The sequence below is a fragment of the Chelon labrosus genome (genome assembly GCF_963514085.1).
Source record: "Chelon labrosus genome assembly, chromosome: 7".
Classification (NCBI taxonomy): Eukaryota; Metazoa; Chordata; class Actinopteri; order Mugiliformes; family Mugilidae; genus Chelon; species Chelon labrosus.
The window spans coordinates 28,583,101-28,602,630 of record NC_140343.1 but is presented as its reverse complement, the minus strand read 5'-3'; the positions used below and the strand labels follow the sequence as shown (position 1 = coordinate 28,602,630).

The 19,530-nt window shown below is 40.7% G+C and overlaps 3 protein-coding genes across 4 annotated transcripts; all 3 read right to left on the bottom strand.

The window, feature by feature from the left end:
• Positions 1 to 5: 5 nt before the first annotated feature.
• Positions 6 to 6,473, bottom strand: clcc1 (chloride channel CLIC-like 1). Of its 2 annotated transcripts, XM_084547955.1 has the most exons (11): positions 6,410 to 6,473; positions 6,119 to 6,302; positions 5,923 to 6,030; positions 5,384 to 5,494; positions 4,938 to 5,159; positions 4,070 to 4,210; positions 3,820 to 3,919; positions 3,373 to 3,470; positions 3,086 to 3,232; positions 2,318 to 2,983; positions 6 to 1,626 (listed from the first exon to the last, which is right to left on the bottom strand). In XM_084547955.1, the coding sequence occupies exons 2-11, from the start codon at positions 6,248 to 6,250 to the stop codon at positions 1,546 to 1,548; spliced, it is 1,806 nt and encodes a 601-aa protein (XP_084404081.1). In that variant the 5' UTR covers positions 6,251 to 6,302; positions 6,410 to 6,473; the 3' UTR covers positions 6 to 1,545. The 2 variants fall into 2 exon arrangements, with proteins under 2 accessions (XP_084404081.1, XP_084404082.1); XM_084547956.1 differs by lacking the exons at positions 6,119 to 6,302; positions 6,410 to 6,473 and adding an exon at positions 5,778 to 5,830 and having other exon boundaries at positions 5,923 to 5,945.
• Positions 6,474 to 7,299: 826 nt separating this feature from the next.
• ftsj3 (FtsJ RNA 2'-O-methyltransferase 3) lies at positions 7,300 to 14,433 on the bottom strand. Its single transcript, XM_084547884.1, has 21 exons — positions 14,272 to 14,433; positions 14,010 to 14,115; positions 13,654 to 13,700; positions 13,466 to 13,545; positions 13,231 to 13,330; positions 12,833 to 13,027; positions 12,604 to 12,719; positions 12,239 to 12,343; positions 11,602 to 11,702; positions 11,413 to 11,496; positions 11,156 to 11,323; positions 10,903 to 11,038; positions 10,595 to 10,791; positions 10,320 to 10,434; positions 10,143 to 10,224; positions 9,839 to 9,995; positions 9,598 to 9,692; positions 8,729 to 8,831; positions 8,382 to 8,565; positions 8,135 to 8,229; positions 7,300 to 7,996 (listed from the first exon to the last, which is right to left on the bottom strand). Exons 1-21 carry the CDS (start codon positions 14,336 to 14,338, stop codon positions 7,741 to 7,743), a joined length of 2,589 nt encoding a protein of 862 aa, XP_084404010.1. The 5' UTR covers positions 14,339 to 14,433; the 3' UTR covers positions 7,300 to 7,740.
• A 403-nt stretch (positions 14,434 to 14,836) lies between these two features.
• On the bottom strand, positions 14,837 to 17,997 carry plaat1 (phospholipase A and acyltransferase 1). The gene is made up of 4 exons (XM_084548875.1): positions 17,735 to 17,997; positions 17,259 to 17,397; positions 15,588 to 15,856; positions 14,837 to 15,021 (listed from the first exon to the last, which is right to left on the bottom strand). The coding sequence occupies exons 1-4, from the start codon at positions 17,759 to 17,761 to the stop codon at positions 14,920 to 14,922; spliced, it is 537 nt and encodes a 178-aa protein (XP_084405001.1). The 5' UTR covers positions 17,762 to 17,997; the 3' UTR covers positions 14,837 to 14,919.
• Between the last annotated feature and the right edge of the window lie 1,533 nt (positions 17,998 to 19,530).

Genomic DNA, 19,530 nt, shown 5'->3' with positions numbered 1-19,530 from the left:
CACACTTTTATCTTTCAAAATTTTTATTGGATTGCAAAAAGACTTTTCTTAATTTTACTCTGTACAAGAGACACAGCATCTTGAACAAACATGGAAAAACAAACATTGTATTCTAATTAGAGATTAAACAAACCCCTCCCTTGTGACACTGTGTGCCTTCATGGCTTCAGATGGTATGGTATTGTTATATCCACCACCTGTCAGGAGAATTTATTACCATCTCTTCAAGCTGCAGCATCTTTTCAAATGGACTTAATGATCAGAGAAACAGTCTTGGGTTGCTGCAAATTAGCTGCCGTCCGTTGTATCGATTATGTGACATTTCCAGACTGAAGATGGTGAATCAAAATGAGACAGCTTTCAAACACTCAATGACATTTTTGTTTGAAGACAAAACTTACTTTTTGGTAACCTTCACCTGCTGTGTGAACAACAAGACTTAAAGTTCTTCTTACTTGACTAAAACCTAGGTCAATATTACTTAAGTTTGAGTGTTTATCTTGCATTAAATAAAGAACAGGTAATTCATGATATGTGCTGCAGACTGGTCTCCATCTGTCAGTATGAATGTTTAACATCATGCGTGAGAAAGCAATAAAGCAGACAACAACAAAACTTTATTTCTCAGTCTTCTCAGTCATAGACAAATCTGTAGCAGGGTGGAATTTCCTGATATCAAAACATAATGTATCTCCAGAGACCCAGGTTTCAGCATGCATTATTCCCTTCAGTGTACTTTAGAATAATAGAATAAAGTCCAAATAGCAAAACGCTACTTTGCCATTTTGGTGACAGTGTACACATGCTTATATAGCTGATGTTTTGGCACAGCACTGTCTGTTAACATATCCAGCACATTTGAATTACCATATTAAATCATCTGGAGTCATGTTCATAACTTCGTGGGAAGTATAAATCTAATATTTACCTTCTTTTTGCTCTTTTTTGTTCTCCACCAAATACTAAGGGAAATTTCTGACTTGGCCAGCTGCTGCTGCTGGAAATGAGGTGGTCAGGCAGTCAATAGTCTTTGTTACTGCTGTTCAACAAAAAAGACTCTGGTAATTAGTATCTCAAGCCCTCTAGTAAACAGCCATAAAAATCTCTCAACATCTTAAAGATCGTGTTCTTTCTTTTAAATTACAAAATGCTAATTTATATTTTACATTCAAAACTGAAACAAACTATTATTTTGTCATTGTAAGGCAAACCTCGTTCTGGAAGAACGTGATTCCTGTCCATGGGCAAAATACTAAAACATACCAAAACACCAGACTGCATTAATGGCAATCGTTCCAGCTTCTCTGATATTGGTTTTAGTCTGACGGCCGTGTGACAGAATGAACATTTTTCTATTTAAGAATTTCATTCAGTGGACTGCACAACAGCAAGATAACCAGGTCGGTGGATGGTGATTCTAAGATTTTGCTAATTCCTGTTTCAACAAACTTTTTTAGTCTGATATACAGAGTTCTTGGCATCTCAGTCCACAAAAAAGCACCATGATGAAACTAAACCTGCAGCGGTTATGGATCCAGAAGCAGTCTACTCTCCCAAATCCGGCCCTGTCTCCTGAACAGGAAGGTGTGTTTGTGAGACAGTGTCTTCAAGTGAGGCTCCGTGGACCTGCAGTGAGGGGTTTTAGATATGAAATAGATATGAAATATATTACAATATATAAACGCAGTCAAAAAAACTATAAAATACATCTTGTAACAGTAGATAACACACTTAGAAACTGCATTATACATTATATATTAAACTAAATGAAATCATTAAAAAATGAAATCAGTGGTGGCACTGCTGTGTGCATGTGTGAGTGAATGGGTAGATGTGTCACTGTGACTGTTTAAAAAAAAATACAAAAAATAACACTTTGACGCTACCATTAGGTAGAAAAGCGCCTTTACCCATTTTGCCATGACTTAGCCCTGAAATCCACTGTGCTTATGATATGTAAATAAGAGACAAACTTCAGAGGTATGTGAGCAACAAAAAATATGATGTAAAAATAACACAAAACAAACGATAAAACAAGCTCAGCAGCAATCGCCATGACATAGAAGTCCAAACCACAAAACAACCACATAAATGAAAACATTCGTAAAAACAAAATCTAGTCAAAATACTTGCTCTACTTATTTACCAATTTATGTCGCATGTGAATATTCACCATCCCATTAGTGCATGTAGAATGCTGAAGCATTAAAAAAATAACATGGTCATTTAGAAGGTTAGTCACAATTAAGAAGCACTATTGCACTATTGTACACTATTGTATCTTGGTTTAGTTAAATGCATTTTAAAAAGAACTCACCTCAAGATGAGGCCTTTCTGCTGGTAGAGATCTGTGTGCTACACCTCCACTGCTCGGTTCATCTTGTGGAAGATTATTATTCCCTTTTAACGGTTTATGCTTTGACTTAGATGAATCGGATTCAGTGCATTTGGTTTTTGACGGGGCTGTGTTAGCAGAAACACTGCCAGCACTCGCTCCTTGTACCTCTGGCTGGTTTTCTGCTGAATCTGACTCAGCAGAGGGGTTCTGCTCTGCCTCAAGACTTTCCTCATGCTGCCCAGCGTCTGTTTCGTCGTCACTGTAGTAAGCGCCAATGTTTGTTATGGTCTCTACTCGGACTACTTGGGGTGGTTCTTCCCTGGGCTGCCTCTGACGAACATGATTCCTGTGTAATCTGGGATCGTTGCCTTGTTGCCTTGGGGCACGTTGTGGTGCAGGTTGGGGTGCTGGTGCAGGTGCTGGTGCCATTGTCGGTGCAGGTGCAGGTGCCGGTGCAGGTGCCGGTGCAGGTGCAGGTGCCGGTGCAGGTGCATCCCCTCCTGCTAAGTGACCACGATCTTCGATCCTCAAATGATGAGGTTGTGGCTGCTCGAGTCCTGGATGAGGTGGATCCCTTCGAGGCCGGCGTAGAGGTGCCATGATGCCATGCTGAAAGGCTGCCTGCACACTTCCATACATGAACACCTGTGGTAGAGTTACATACACAAATATGAATATATCAGTTTAGAGATAAAGTGTCTGGTTTTGTCGATCTGAGAATCAATGTTGATTTAACAAGACTGTTACCAGAATGGACAGCACGATGGTGATCAGGACAGGGATCTGCAGGGTAACTGGTAGATCTTTCAGGAGTGCTCGAAGAAACTCACTGATTCCCTGGCCGAAGTGTTTCAGTGGCTCTGTGATGAAGGTTGTGATGGTAACTGAGATCGCCTAAACAGAAGTTAAAAAAAGGTTTGTAACTCTGTATGTACGTACAGTTATAAACATCTGATGCAAACTTTAAAGTAGTAACGGAAACATTTATTGGACAGAATAATATAACAGGAAAATTAAATGGTGTAGTGACCTACCTTGGTTGGAGGTACAAGCAGAATGGGGTTGACCATTAGGACTTCGTAGTATCTCTTACAAGGGTCATCTTGAAGAGTCCAAGTGCTTCTGAACCACTCTGCAGATAAACAATGAAAGATCATCAACAGAAGTTACATATTAAATTGTTTTAGTACAGATCTTGGTATCACTGTCTATTAAAAGGGGATATCGGGCGTATTTGCAATTAATTTAACGTCATGCGAACCTTGTAATCTTCACTTTGATTGTAGAGATTGTAGCAAACAAGGAGCGACTAGTATGAGCTCACGAGTAAGTGATTATAATCATGATGATACTCTCTGTCATTGCTGTGCAGCAACGATTTCTCCAGATTGGGGGTTCTGAATTTGGGCAACAAACTGAGCTCTAAACAGATGTTCTGCAGATGCAGTATGTGTTTGACAGAACACACGCCTACGCCTTACCTTTCAGACTATCACTCCAGTCAATTTTCTTTACTCCAGTGCATTTTTCATTGACACTGTCCATCTTCACTATATTGTTTTGGTGCTCAGCAAAGGCAATCTGAATAAAAAAACAAAAACAGAAAATAAACAAAAAACAAAACATATTTAAAACATTATTATTATTATTATGTTACGTTATTATTTGTCCAATTAAAACACTGAATAACAACTAAACCAAAAACGAGGGATGTGAATGAGCTCTTCTCACCTTGTACAGGTAGAACCAGTTCCAGATGATACTGACGAAGAAGCAGACAGCAAACAGTCTCCTGAATTGCACGAACCAGGAAACCGATGACCACAGCTGCGTGCTGATGATGGCCAATAAGATCAGAACAAACATTCCCATCTTGAACAGAGAAAAGAACACAACTTGAAAGATTACACAAGAGTGAAAACTAGCACACAATATACACAAAAAGCATTTAGAAAACACATTTCTATTGCAGACGTGTTTTTTTTCTTGCTTAAGATACATACAGCTCAGGAATGTTACGGCTTCTTCAACCCCATTGAAATCATTCTGATTAGAGATTCCAACTTAGCAGTTTACATGGACGCTAACTAAATGATGCCCCCAAAAAATTCATGAGAATGGAATGGCTTATTTGACATGCACAAAGTGGTTCCGCCTGCAGTGGAAAGTTAAACCTGCTGGAAATATAACAGATGAAGAGTCCTTTCTGTTCCTGCACCACTATGACAGAGTGAAACGATTCAATAGAAGATGTCCCATCAGAAACTCAATATGTCATCAGATATCAACCCCACATGGGATAATGATGTGCAGAAAGAATGGATTTATTCCAACCATTGATCAGATCAAGCATTAACATGGTTGTTAGGTGCTAATATTTCCCTTTTCAACAGATTCTCAAAGATTTACATCCACCCTCTTAATCAGATTCAAGATTAATGGGTTACTATGTGCCAACTGAAGGCTCTAACTGAGCTGACTAAAATTATTAGCTGACTAGTTTCCACGTAAATGCAGCCAATCCTGTTTCTAACAGTGCTGATAGAAAATGACGCGGGTTTCTTAAGACTCAAGAGCAATGATTAATGAATTAAGTTACTTTTAATAGTGTGTCAAGCTCAATGCCGAAGGTGTCTTCAAAACGCCACTTCCAGGCCTCATAGTCGTGCTGTTTAAGGTCCACCAGTATCTGACTGACAGCATTGTCCAGAGCCCCCGTTCTCCATCTGTCTTCACCCTCCAGTAGCATCTGAATCTCTGTCACGGCTTGTCTGGACAGTTTGACTTTGGCATCATAGAAGATTTCTGTGGAGTCGCTGGGCTGTGGAGAAATGGGAACCAGTGTGTTAAAGTTGCTATGTAACCAGGGTTTTGTTGATTCCTTGCAAATAAAAAAGAACACCAAATTTAGAAAATTGTACATTACCTGCCATAGGTAGGCACATAATTACTGCCGAACGGGTATGGCACAATTTATTATACATTGGCATAAAACACAGTAGCAATCAGATCATTTCTCATCAAATGTGTGAGATTACAACCTACCACGCCAACTCTCTGGATTTCCTTCAGGAGTCTGCTAAGGAATCTCTTGAACACTGGATTGCATGTAGGCTGCTGTGACATGTGTGCGATCTGCTTCTTTTGGTCTTCAATCTGAATAACAACAATTATTATATATATTAACAAAGTTAAATATTTGCAGTGAGTAACAGAATTCACAGTTAGCAATTCGGGTTTCTCCACAACAGACAACGAGCAGGACAGGGGCTTGTTTTCAATAAGACCAGAACCTTAAGCTTGTTAATTTTGCTGTTTCTTAAAGTTACCTTTATAGGGGTTTCTCAATCAATACCAGTTTTGACAACTTATTTGTTGCTATGCCATTTAAAAAGAAGGGTGCTGTAAATTATGTGCAACACGATCACTTGTCACTTACTTATTTGCTGGTCCATTTTATTGCTTACATGAACATATTCAGACTTGCAGTTCCTCAAACCATCAGACATAAAAGACAGATACAGAACTATACAACACTCAACTAATTTGTTGTTGAAGTTCTAAGACATGATGCAATCACCAACCTGTATCTGTAAATCTACCACTTGTGTGTTACAAGATGTCAGTTCAGCCTGGCTGGAGTCCTGAGTGTACTCTCTTCGTTTGGTGGGCACATTAGAATAACTTTCTGGCTGCAAGACAAACACACACTAACTGTCAGATACGTCAGAAACATAACGCTGAGGTTTTACAGTTTTTTTAGTGTGAAAATGGCCCTACCTCAACAGGTTTTTTCATCGTTTTGGTGCTTGCATCGTAGTTGAGCATGTCATAAGGGTCAAGCCATTCTTGGTCCACCTGCTGACCCACGACTGACAGTGACAGGCCGCACACCAGGACAAAAAGGAGCATCCTGGCCGGGAGAAGAGGGCTCTTTCCCAGGTAACCGTCCGGAGTTAGCTAGCTGGTGTAGTAGCATCCGAACCGGGAAAGCTAGTTAGCTGGCTACGTTTGCTAAGACTAAAGTTACAACATAAATTGTGACGCCAAACTTGCTTAATAGATACTTACATACTCGATATGTTTTGTGGAAGGGTCAGTAGTTCGTTTTCCAACTAAACAAAAACAGTTCCGCATTACGACGCAGCGACCGGAAGCGCTTTACGGCAGGCAACATTACAGAGGATCACGGGAAAGGTAGTTTTTTCTGCATCTTTTCCTAAGACCCAAAAACCTGCCTATTTTTTTGCAAATTTTAATTAACTGTAATTTAGGCATGGAAGACAAACATTAGTGATATATTTACATTAACTAAACTCTATCAACCTACATATACAAGCATCTATTTAATGGTGGACTGCAGAAACTGAATTACCCTTTGGGGATTAATAAAGTTTTCTGTATTCTGTATAATCGGAACCACAATGTGCAGCTATTAAATTACAAGTCAATTGAGTAAATGACCAATGCATTTTAAATAATCATGCCTGATTTTACAATGTGTGTGTGTATCAGGTAATACAAATTCAGTTAAGTACTTGAAAAAACTGTACTAACGTTTCACTAGTAGCAGCTGAGTAGGTCAAAAAGCCTGAGGTTAACAGTCAAAACCAGTTTAACTGTGCACCTTTCAGGGACTGACTCATGGTTTGTGAATGTGAACTGAGCAGCCAATTGTACACCTGTGATTGGGCTGCTTTAGATATTTAGCAAATGATGCACTATTATTTCCAGTTGTCTGTTTAATATCTGCCTGGCCTGATTAAATATATAATCATTTAATTTTTATTTTTACATCTCCATAACAAAATAATTCTTATTTGCATTTAGGAGGATCCATATAACAGCATAGTTTCCTGATATAATAGTAAAACTAAGTCACACTTGATGCGTGTCTCCTGATCATCACATACCTAACTTCCTGCTAATATGAGTTCAAACTAATACAGCAATGTTATTTGAGTCATAAAGACCACCAGAACGATTTATTACATAAGAAAAATGGAAAAAAAATTGCAACCTCAACACAACATTATTTCAAAGATGTATATTTAATATTTACAGAATCTGTGGAACACATTTGTTATTACATCTGATTTACAGTCGTTTATTGAAACTACTCCATTCAAGGAGCCCAGAGGAAATCTCCATCTTTAGAAAGACGTACACTTTAACACCAGATTGTAAAACACCAGGACATATCTGAAGTCTCCAGGGCTTTAATGAACTCCAGCCAAGATTGCTAAAAATGGGGCATGAACCATCAAAGTTTCCTTTGTCCATGGTATGGGAGCCCATACAGAAGCATCTTAGCCCAAAAGCTCCATAAATGCTCACTTGGAACATGAAGCCAGACAGGCTAATAGATATAAAGACAGTTACAAAGTGTAAGGAGTTTAAGTTTATTTTCCTTTTCGCCCTTTGCCAGTCTTCACCCCTCCTTTGCCACCCTTAGCTGGTCTTCCTTTTCCTTTGCCCCCTTTAGCACGTTGATCTTTCCTCTGCATTCCCCTCATGTCTTTCTTCATGCGACCATCCACCACTTTAAAGACTCCCTTGACGCCAGCAGGCCGTCTCACCTTCTTACCGGCTCCCTTTTTAGCCACGACATATGTTACTTCTCTCTTTTCTTTCCCCAAGCCTGCTTTCTTGTAGATACTGTGAGAATGAGACAAGACAAAACAACATTATTGACAACGTCATCTGGCAGGAATTAGCTAATAGGAAGCCAACAATTCATGGAGTAGTCATTTTCTTTTGAAGTGCAGCTTCCGCTCCACAGATGCGACAACATACCCCCTCAGCTGAGCCATCTTCTCCCTCTCAGAGATGTCCACTGTGTTGACCACGGCCTCTGCTTTTTTCTTGGCCTGCTCCATCTTCCTCAGCATCTACGCAATTCACACAGATACTGAAGAATTAACGTCTGTAGACACACTTTGACCAGTCTGTGATAAGTTCCTTAAGCTAAAAGAATGTTTGTTCTTAAATGGATTTATATTATACAGTATACTAGATATAATGATAGGACTTTTCATCGTACCCTCCTCTTCTTTCTAGCCTTGGCCTCAGCAACTCGCTTGATGGGTCGTGCATCAATCTCTTTCCATTTTTGTTTGTACTCCTCCACCATCTCCTGAGTGACTGGTACTGGCTTCTTTCTGTGTTTACGTTCATCATCCAGAAACCACTCCGGTACCTCCCACTGCTCCTCAGAGCAGGCAAACCTGGAGGAGGACATAATCAGCTTTCAGTACAGATACATAATGCAGCGTTCATGTTATTATCCCAATGCAACTGTATGGATCATACTGTGTTTCAATAGTTTTTGGAAGAAAATGTAAAAGCATTTCAAAGTTGACCACATACTGAACCGCCACACACACACACCTGTGAAAGGAGTTGTCCAACAGGTCCCTTGCTCTCTTCTTGGACATAGCAATCTGACTGCCCAGGGCCAGGCCCTCTGCATCCAGGATCCTAGCTTTCTTACCTGAACACAAGATGGAATTGAAAACATTCAGGTTTTATATTTACTTTATGCTTAACTACAAACTCTCCAATGGAAAACTGGTAACAGTAACACCTAGGTATGTACGTGAACAAATAAATTCATAACAGAGATGGTTGTCTAGGACAACCATAACATTATGACCCCTTGAAGGAGAAGTAAATAACATTGACCAATCTTCTGCTGGGAAACTTTTGGACCTGGCATTCATGTGGATGTTACTTAGACATGTACCACCCACCTAGACCAGACCAGGCAACCCCACCCCATTGCAATGACACTCCTTGATGGCAGCAGCCATCCACAGCAGGATGCAGCCTGACACAGGCCCACACACAAAAATGCTTTATGAAAAACTAAAAAAAAAAAAACATGAAGAACAGAACAAGGTGTTGACCTGGCCTCTAAATTCACTAGATCCCAAACTGATCAAGTATCTGTGGGATGATCCACGGAAGCCCCTCCCCCCACTAACCCAAAGGCCAACATTCCGTTACCAGACACCACAGGACACCCTCAGGAGGACCATGTCCATTCTCTGATGAGTCACAACTCTTTTGGAGGCACAAGGGAGAGCTACACAATGTTAGGAAGGTGGTCATAATGTTATGATTGATCGGTGTATGTCCAGACTCTGAAGAGTAGCTTTACTGGTCCCCCCCGCCAAAAAAAAAAAAAAAAAAAGCGAGCTGAAAACATTTTGTTATGAGGGAGATCACCAGCTAACCTCCCACATTCTCATACTCACTGGTACTTTCCACAGGAACAACCTGGAAGTCATCATCATTGGCCTCTGCTGACATCCCACCAGCCACTTTGGCCTGCTTCATTCTGCTGATCTCCCTGCAAAAACCAACAAGAAGGACTTTTAGCATCAGTTTACCATGATATTCCTTTAGAAAAATAAATTGCAAGCAGTAGGAATAAATTTCACTTCCGAGACGTATATAAGCATTTGGGAAAAAAACAAAACACAAATGAGGTTTTACTTTTCATCATCGCTGCTGTCATCTGAGTCGCTGTCAGTTTCCTCTACAGCTTTCTGTGAAGGTCCTGCCTTTTCCTCCTCAGGTGGTACAGCTTCTGGCTCTGGCTCGTCCTCCTCCTCCTCCTCCTCCTCCTCCTCCTCGGCTCTCCTCTTCTTACCTTTTCCGAGAAAACATCCAATTCATTGTTTTGACAGTGCCACATTAAGGGTAACAATTACCCTTTCAAAAATGATACGTTTTCTTTTATATGACATTCATGAACATGTGTGGGTTACAATAAATGAAGGAGAGAAAGGACTGTTACCCTTCTGTTTGCTCTGGAGCCACTCGGTCTGTCTGAGCTCACTCTCAGCGTCTCCTTCCAGGTTGATTTCAGAAAAGATTCCCTACAGAGCAAAAAGACAGCAACACATGAATCAACAAGGCCAATACAACAGAAGAACACCTGAAATTGTACATGTCACAATCACATAAGACAAACCTTGCTGAACCACAAGTTCGACTCTCGCTCTTTCTTTTCATCCTTTCCCTCCAGTTCCACCAGCAAGCCACTCTCCTGCTCTTCGTCATCTCCCTCCTCTTCAGCGAATTTTACCCTGAAAAAAAAAAAAAAAAGAAAAAGAAAAGAATATAAGCAGCCTGACCGTTTTTTTTCTGTGAAAGGTCATCATTTCTAAAACCTGACAGGAGCAGGATTTAAAATACTTGACTGATTTATTTCATTAGTTTCACATGCTAGTGTGAATGGTCGCTTACTTCTTCTTTGGTGCTTTCTTTTCCAGCTCTTTCTCTCTCTGGTCCACCTCTGCCATATCATCATCGTCTAAATCAGACGCCAGGGACATTTTATCAGCCTCGTCATCCTCATCGTCAGAGAGGTGGATATCATCTTCTCCATCATCTTCCAGAGAGTCTGCTATCTTCATGTCTCCCTTAGATATGTCAGCCAGCACCTGATGGACAAAGGCAATTACCAATTAAACTTTAAATGACCATGTAACCTTGCGTGGCTTCTCTGTGCATCTTTAGTTTGGTTCCCTTGGGAAAGTGCATGTGGCCTGCACCTTTTGCTTCTTCAAGGTGCCAAGAGAGAACAAGGATGAGTCGGTGGTGCTGGCGATGGAGACGCCTGGCAGGTCCATCTTCAGCTCCACTCTCTCTCTCTGTTTCCTCCGCTCCTTCAACAGTTTCCTCTTCTTCCTGTTGGACAGTTGTACAAACTCATTTACAAAAATGGAAACCAATGTACACTAACTCAAAGAGGTAACAAATAGGAAAATTACAGAAAAAAATAAAGAGCAAGAGTGTTTGTGATACCGTTTGAGCTCTGCCACTTCTTCTGCCTTCAGTTCTGTCAGTTTTTTCTCCATTTCTTGCTCCTCATCCTCCTCATTCTCCTCATTCTCCTCCTCCTTATCACCACCCTCCTTCTCCTTCTTGTCTGGTTCATCCTCTGAAATACTCCCTTCTTCATCAGAACTTAAGCTAAAAACAAAGCAAAGGGGATTTTTTTAATCCACTCTGATGCATTCTAGCAAATACACAATATTGTCTTTTTGTAAATGAGAGTTTACTTGATCTCCTGGTCAAGCTGTTTGGCTTCCTTCAGTTTCTTAGCCAGGTATCTCCTCAGCTTGGACCTCCAGTTTAGCAGCACGCTGCAGATGTGATGATGACAAAGAGAAAATACACACATGCAGACATGTTAACATTCAACATCTGTAGCATTTCTAGAAGAAAAACAACACTGAAAAAAGACTTACCGGAGTTCTTTGCGGCCCAAGACTTTGATGTCACGACAACACTCCTTTATTTCATTAGTGGTGGCTGGATGAGACTCCAGGTCTGGATTGTCAAACATGATCTAAAGAACAAAGAAAAGGAAGGACAGCATTCCAGACATTATTCTCAAAAACAGTAAAGTTACCTTACAGAAAATAGGAGATGCTCAGCAACCACTGAGTGCCTTTTGTCTCTTCGCATGATAAATTTAAATCTAAACGGCCACGACGATCAATTATTTTAGTAGCTGAAAAGGGTTTAGCTACTGACCCCATCCACAGCTGTACATTGCTTGGCTTCCATGCTGCTTTTTGAAAACAGTCTGACTTTGGATAAATACCATATACAACCCCATTACATAGAAAGTGAACTATGCTTTCAGCTAAACATTCCCATCTCCGTTCTTTCAGTGACCTCTCTCAGGCAACATTGCATACCTTGTATTGTGGAATGTAGTAGCAAATTATTCAGTCCGGGATAATATGTCATAAGTTATACTTGATTTTCTTCAAAACTCACTTTTTTTTTTTTTTTTTATATAAGTGAACAGGACTGTCTGCTGAAAGGCAGAAAAATAAGAGACTTTGAGCATCAGTTGAGCTAATGCAGTGGCCTCACCTCACTGGCTTTTCCCAGAAAGTCAATGGCATTGTCAGCCTTCAGAAAAGATGTCACTGTGAAACTGTGGTAGAGTGTCAGATCACCATCTGTATATCCCTCTGCCTGCAACACAAGAAGAGCTGCTTGTCAGTGATGGATAAAATATTCAAAGTTAAACATGAGCAGTTTGGTTCAGAGTAAAACATTATATGTGGGTGAGAACTACCATATCAGCACCATAGTAAATCATATGAAAGCAGTTATTCAGATCATTAAAGACAATTATGGAGTGGAACTGTTACCATAATCAAATCATTTACTTGGATTTATCAGTAATGAACACAGGTCATCAAGTATTGCAGCATCCCATCCAGCATACATACCTTTGGCTTCTTGACAGGCATCAGGTCCCTCACAGTTTTGGCCTGCACCTCCACCTCTTTGAATGCATGCTTGGGGTCAAAGAACTTACTGTCGATTTTGTCTGGTGCAACAAAACCTGGTAATGACACAAAAAGCTTGGTTTAGGTGGGATCTGCAGAGGCGGTTAAGAACTAAGTCATTAAAATATATTATAAAACCAACAGAAAAGATTCTGTAGCAGCCACTCACCCTGACAGACGACAAAGATCTCAGCGGACTCGTTCCTAGATGCCTGCGGCTTGGTGGCCTGCACCTTCTTGAAGAACTGCTGGAAGATCCACAGCAGGGGCTGGTAGTCTTTGGAGCGGAAAACCTTAGTGACGAATGTGCCGCCTTTGGTCAGAAACTCGCAGGCTAATTTCAGGGCCATGAGGGTCAGGTGGGCTAGGGGTGAAGATAGAGAAGTTAGACATAAGGGCCAAATGCCAACCAGTGAACTGGCTGAGCATGCACCGTATGAACTAGCCACAGATACAAATACACAAAAGGAAAAGATGATAGGGAAGCGTTTTTTTGACTGTATAGCTAGTAACTGTATCTAAAAATTCCAAAGTCTAGCATCTTGACTTTTCTTTTTTTCACCTCACCTTGTGTAAAGGCATCGTGTTGCCAGTTGGCTCCCACATTTGGTGCTCCGTCATTTAACACAACATCCACTTTCCAGGTCTGAAGCTCCTTTCGGAGAGCCTGTACGTGAGACACGCAGTGAATCAACATTTTCTGTAGTCTTGTGGCAAACAGTGCAGCTTTCTATTTCAGCGGTGTTTGCTCCAACACTGACATTACACGATTAAGATTTTTAATGGACAGTGGCATCCTCACCTGTCTGCATTTCTCTGTGGTGATGTCTTCTTGTAGTGTCACCACATTGGGGATGGGTTTGATGGGGAACAAGTCAACACCTGTCAGGAAGAAAATATATTTAAAGATTTCTCAGTATAAGATTATGATTATAAGTGGATTTAGAAGACAATGACTAATTATTATTATTACATAGTCATGTCACTCACCAATAATGAGACTTGAAACAGGCATAAACTTGGACGCCACCTGCAACCTGGAAAGAAGATTAGATTACGCATCCCTTCACTGAGGTTTCAAAATGCTTGCAGAAATATAAAGAAGAGAATCTGAGAACAACTCTACATGAACAAAGCTGGACTGTAACGTGTTATATAGAGGAATCATTTGCTGATTATCACTAAATGACATGAATTGAATTAACAGGACGAATGTTGAGCTAGTGGCCACATTCCGAAGTATGGTTTTCTTCTCATTCCTGTAGTGATGGTGTGTAGAGGTCCGTTTTATCCCTGGCCATCGGTTTAATAAAAATAACTGTTTCCAAGTTTGAGATGCTGCTTACCATCCACCAGGAGCAGCGCACAGGTCGATCACAGCTCTGGCTTTCTGTAGAAACTGGAATTTACGGTTGAGCTGGATGAGCTTGAAGGAAGAACGAGATCTATAACCTGGTGGAAAAACAACAAGCTACACGTTAAAAGACTGTCAACACTGTATAGTCTATAAACCCACAGCAAACTAGCTAGCAAACGTGCTAGAGTAATGCTAACATCTAGCTCAACGCTCGGTCTCAAAGTTTGTGTTTTATAGAACTGGTACGTTACCCGTTTCTTTAGCCAGGTGGTAGAATTTATCTTTTCGGCTCTTTCCGACTTTAAGTTTCTTCCCCATGTTTGTCGCGGTGGTTTTACTCTAGACTCCAACACCGAAATGTCACACTGTCGAAATTGAAGAACTCACTAGTCCATGAAAACAACACGTGTGGCCGTCCGGTCGCACACTGTCAACGTCACAGTGTTTCTTCTTCCCCTGTTTTGACTCTGTTGTTCAGAGGACGCGGACGCCACCTGCTGTCGGTTTCACTCAATGTAACTGAAAATGCTGTCGTAAGAGGTCAATTATGTCCATTCATACATTCATTCATCTACTGTAACCCCTTGTCCTGTGAAGGGTCGCGGGGAGAGGCGGGGTACACCCTGGACAGGTCTCCAGTCTATCTCAGGGCTAAGACAGAGAGACAGACAACCATTCACACTCACACGCACACCTACGGTCAATTTAGCTGGAGTAGCCAGAGAGAACCCACGCAGACACAGGGAGAACATGCAAACTCCACACAGAAAGGCCCAGTCGGCCTGGATTCGAATAACCAAGTAACACAGCGACTTTATCTTTAAGAATGCTTTATTTCATTTTTTATCACAGCTGCATGCATGTAGGGGGACAACACTCTTCAGTGAAGAACACAGCTGTCAGAAGGGCCTGTTTCTGGATCGCGTGTTGATCAGTCCCAGGACAGAGAAGGCACTGGCTGCTGCCGTCACCAAACTGATGGCCCCAATGGCCCGTGTAGCCTGCGGAGACAATGAGGAGCACAGGATGTGGACTGAGGGTTACAGTGCAGGAACAGAAGAAGTCAGAGCAAATTGATACCTATGGAACTGCCACTTCATGATAAACGTGCCTCTGTGAAAGTACAAGGATTGTACCCATGTTCTCTATGTAAAGTTATTAAATGAATCCTTTTACTTTCAGCATCAGCTGTGGCCACAACAGCAACCCCCCCACAAGCAGCCAAGCTTATTTAAGACTTTAGCAGTTGTATCTGGGGGAAAGTGACGGTGTTTGTGTCTTTATTTTAGTGGATTGGCATGCTCCTATTTATTGCATCTGAGAGTGCTTTATTTTTCTGTTAGAAAGTTTAGGTAAAAAGAGAGCAACTACACAACAGAAGCCAAATGTCTAAATGAAAAGATGATGGTTACATGTACTTTATAGAAAGGTTTGATTTAAAGGTCGGACTTTCTTCTGAAACACGAGTGACGTTTGAGATTCTTCAGTCACTGCGGTCAAATGAATGAAAAGCTTGTATTTTGCCCTGATGGCACATGAGACAGAGGCAAAACAAACAGTAAGAGACCTGCTCGGACACCCCCTCCCCGTAGCGCAGAAGGGTAACAAAGTGCTCGCAGTTGCTCCCCAGCAGGTCGTAGGACACCTCCTGGTCAATGAGAACTTGCGCTCGATGGATGATTTCACAGATGGGCAGGGGTGTGTGGTTGTGGTCGTACTTGTTGTTTACACGGTACGAGTCGCTTCCCACCACCTCCTTCAGCAGCTGCATGCGCACCACTGCCTTCCTGCTGAAGACGGACTTCACGCTGGACATGGCGGCGGCCTGGCTCTCATCTGTGGAAGCAAGGAGAGCTTGGGACCATTTTCTTTCAGTGTACTAATGTAGAAGGAAAAACTCTTCTTATCCACTGAACCAAAAGTAAATATGTTAGGAGTCTGGATCTATTTAGGACAATAAAGTAAGCCAGTTAATGTGGAAAACACCAAAAGAGGTCACAAACACTTTCTGGATCTGCACCACATAAACAAACCTAAGAAATCAAATGCCAAATAAAGAAACAATTTCCCCATGGCTGATACAGATTAGAAACTAAAATTTTCAAGTTGCAGATCCACTGGACAAAAGTAACAGCCATTAGGTGTCCTAAAGTCTGAAGCATGAAACAACTGAAACTAAGAGAACTATGCCAAAACCAGCTAAAAGAGAGGACTACGTGCAAATAGGTACACTGTCAGCTCAAAGCTGGACAGATTTTAAGGAAACTGTAAGCTAAAAGTTTGATTTCTTGTACGTAAACATAGGCCAGTTATTTGACATGAAATAAGTCATTTAAAGGACCAGTGTGAAGAATGTGTAGCATTAGTATTAGAATTAGTAGAATTAATAGTGGAGATGAGGTTGCAGACTCAACAAAACAAAAAACAAAACAAAAAAAAACACGAAAGGCCCTCTTTAGAGCCAGCTCTTGGTTTGTCTGTTCAGGGCTCAGGTCAAACATACCTTATCCTATATTAATGGTTACAGGTAATTATCCACAAATATAAGCATAACAATGAATGCAATGAAGATGCAAATAAGAGGCTTTTCCTGTACCAAGATCCTGAGTCTATTCACACCAGTGTGAGAAGTGAATGTGACCACACATTCTTTTTCACCTATTGGACTAATTTTTCCTAAGCCACATCTCTTTCCAGCATTTATTTTTTTTTTTTTTTTGAGATGAGGAAATCAGAATAAAATGTATGAGAAATGTCTGTGTCCCAGCAGCTGAGACTCTGGCTGTATTGTGTTGACATACAGTATATAGTCCATCAGCGCGGTCATGTTAAACGTACCAAAATTTTAGCAAAGCTAAATACTGTGTCTAATGTTAGCAAAAACAAAAGGTAGGAATACATTTTATACCATTAATTTGTCATGCATCAGCTTTTGTGTTGTGCGTCAAAGATTGTTTTCCATTTCTGCCAATAGACCCCCACCCACCCCCTTCAAAAAAATAATCCTGCACAATGGTCCTTTAAACTAAATATTTAAAAATAACTTTGTTTAAAGGGGGGAATTCATTTGGCACTCCAATCATTTACATTTTACATTAACTATTAGGTTCAAATTAAAGATAAAAACATCAGTGTTCCTGGCTTGCTGGGTCAAATTTGCCAGGATAATGGTTGGATAAAAATGGGTATTTTCGTGTACAGTTGGAGACAGTGGATTGAGTTGGAGGATTTCACTGACCAACAGGAGTTAAGTTGATGATGTAACCATCTCCCAGGTAGAGAGCCCAGTGCTGATAGGCTGGTCTGAAGATCTCAATGAGGTCGCCAGGCTGGGGGTCACCAGAGAGGTCAGGGGGTTCAGGGTCATTAGAGGCCATCTATGCAGAGAGTGATAGGGAGACACTTTGATTTGACAGACGGCCGTTTTCTTGATATGCAAACATGGATGCATGTGTTCTAAAAAGACAATTTATTAATAATGTAGTCTTCTTTCAAAACTCCACATAAATCACTTGAGAAACTTGCTTTTTCTGTTAAGTGTTTGTAAACCCAACAATGACTGCCTTATTTCCATTTATAAATGTTAAAGTCTAGAGAAACTATAGCTGTAAATGAAGTATTGAAATGACTACTGACATGTTTCACTCTTTGCAGGTTAACAGCTCGATTTGTAAGTAATTAACAAAAACATTTCGGTCTTTCCATCAAACTTACAGCAGAGTTTCGTTGTTGTTTATCCATCCCACATCATGCTTCCACAAATTCTGAAAGGAAAAGAAAAGGGGATGTGTTCTAGTCACCTGTTGAATCAAAACTGCTTTCAAACCACTGACAGACAAACAGACAGATAAACTAAGTATTTTCTTTGCGAGAAGACAAGATTCAAAAGGCAAAAATAACTAAATTCATAACCAAATTCCCAAAGACAGAGAATGCTAGATAGAATGATACAATGTAAAGGTCACCAATACACACACACACACACACACACACACGTACAATGCACACCAGGCCACATACATACAATACACACCAGCTCACACGCAGACAATACACACATAAGCTCTTGTGTCACCTGTGTCACCACAATGGCACTAACACAATGGGGAAGCTGACAGAAAAATAGTTGGAGCTCAGGTTATTTCACATAGAAAAATATCACCTGTAAATCTTTATCACCTTGTCACTAAATATTTTCTATATTTTTAATGAACTCTCTTGGATCACTTGAAAAAGTATATAAAATTATCTAGATTTTAGTTAATTCAACAAGTAGGGGAAATTAGTTTGGATCAAAATTACACTTGGATGGAGTGAAATCTATACCTGCCCGGGAGATCAATGAGTATATTCATCTTATTATTAATGTATAACACTGAAGCCACACTCTAAATAGATGGCCATGTATTATGTAGCACACCAAAACTCCATCTGCATCATTAAACTTCCACTAACATAAAAGTACAATTACATGGACATCATGTCATAATTCACACTCTAATAATTCTGTAGCAATTTTATCACGGCTACTAACTGAGCTGCCAACCAAATGCACACTGAAGTAATACTTACTCAAACACCAGCAGCTTTTTCTTCCTCACCATTTTAATTCTCCATCATAAATCCGCACGGAACCATAAAAAATCCTGCAAGAAAAAGTCAAATTGATCCCAAGTTCCTGAGGTGACAAGCAGTTGCTGAATATCTCAAAGCCAAACGAGAGGCTGGAAGTCCTGGTGGAGGTATTTTAGTGTCCGCTGTTCTGACTGATGGCAGTTTGCCACAGTTGCTAAGGTCACACACAGATATACACAAAGAGAAGCATTTCCTCTCCGCTTTTGTCCAGCTCACACGCAGCCGCGCCGCTCTTCTGAATAAATGTTATTGAAAAGGCAACACAGTTTAGAGCTTGTAAAGGTGACTTTTGTATGGCAGCCCGTGTGCATGTTCACAATGTTCACTAGTGGAATTTATATTGTGTCTGCTTAGTTTACCAGATCACATTTCAGCCATTAAACGTTGAGAGCTTAAAGTCACCAACGTCAACATAATGGTGGATTTAGAGGAAGAGTCAGGGGGTCACTAACGTGTGCTTCATTTTCAGTTCCACTTCAGCTCACTTTTGACTTTCTTTTAGAATTATTTTCAATGTTGTGTTCAAAATGAATGTTATTGTGTCCTGTTTCTAATAGTTTTGAGTCTGAGTAATCCCATGTGCTGAAATATATGAATTATTGTTATAAGTACAATGTCTGTATGTAGTATATGACTTGTTGTTTTTCATGTAGTAAACAAACAGATAATTGTGCATAATCAATCATAATATCGGGGAGTAGAGTTTCAGGCCCAGGCAAGGGGGCTAAGAGCCATGCTCTGCTCCTTGATTGGCTGCTGCCCGCCATCCGTTTCATCGCTTGTCTCCGCCCCCTTGTTCTCGTGATGAAGACGGAAGCTGCGTCAAGCTAATCACAGTTAGCCTGAAGACGACAGGAACTTGGTATACTTGCGAT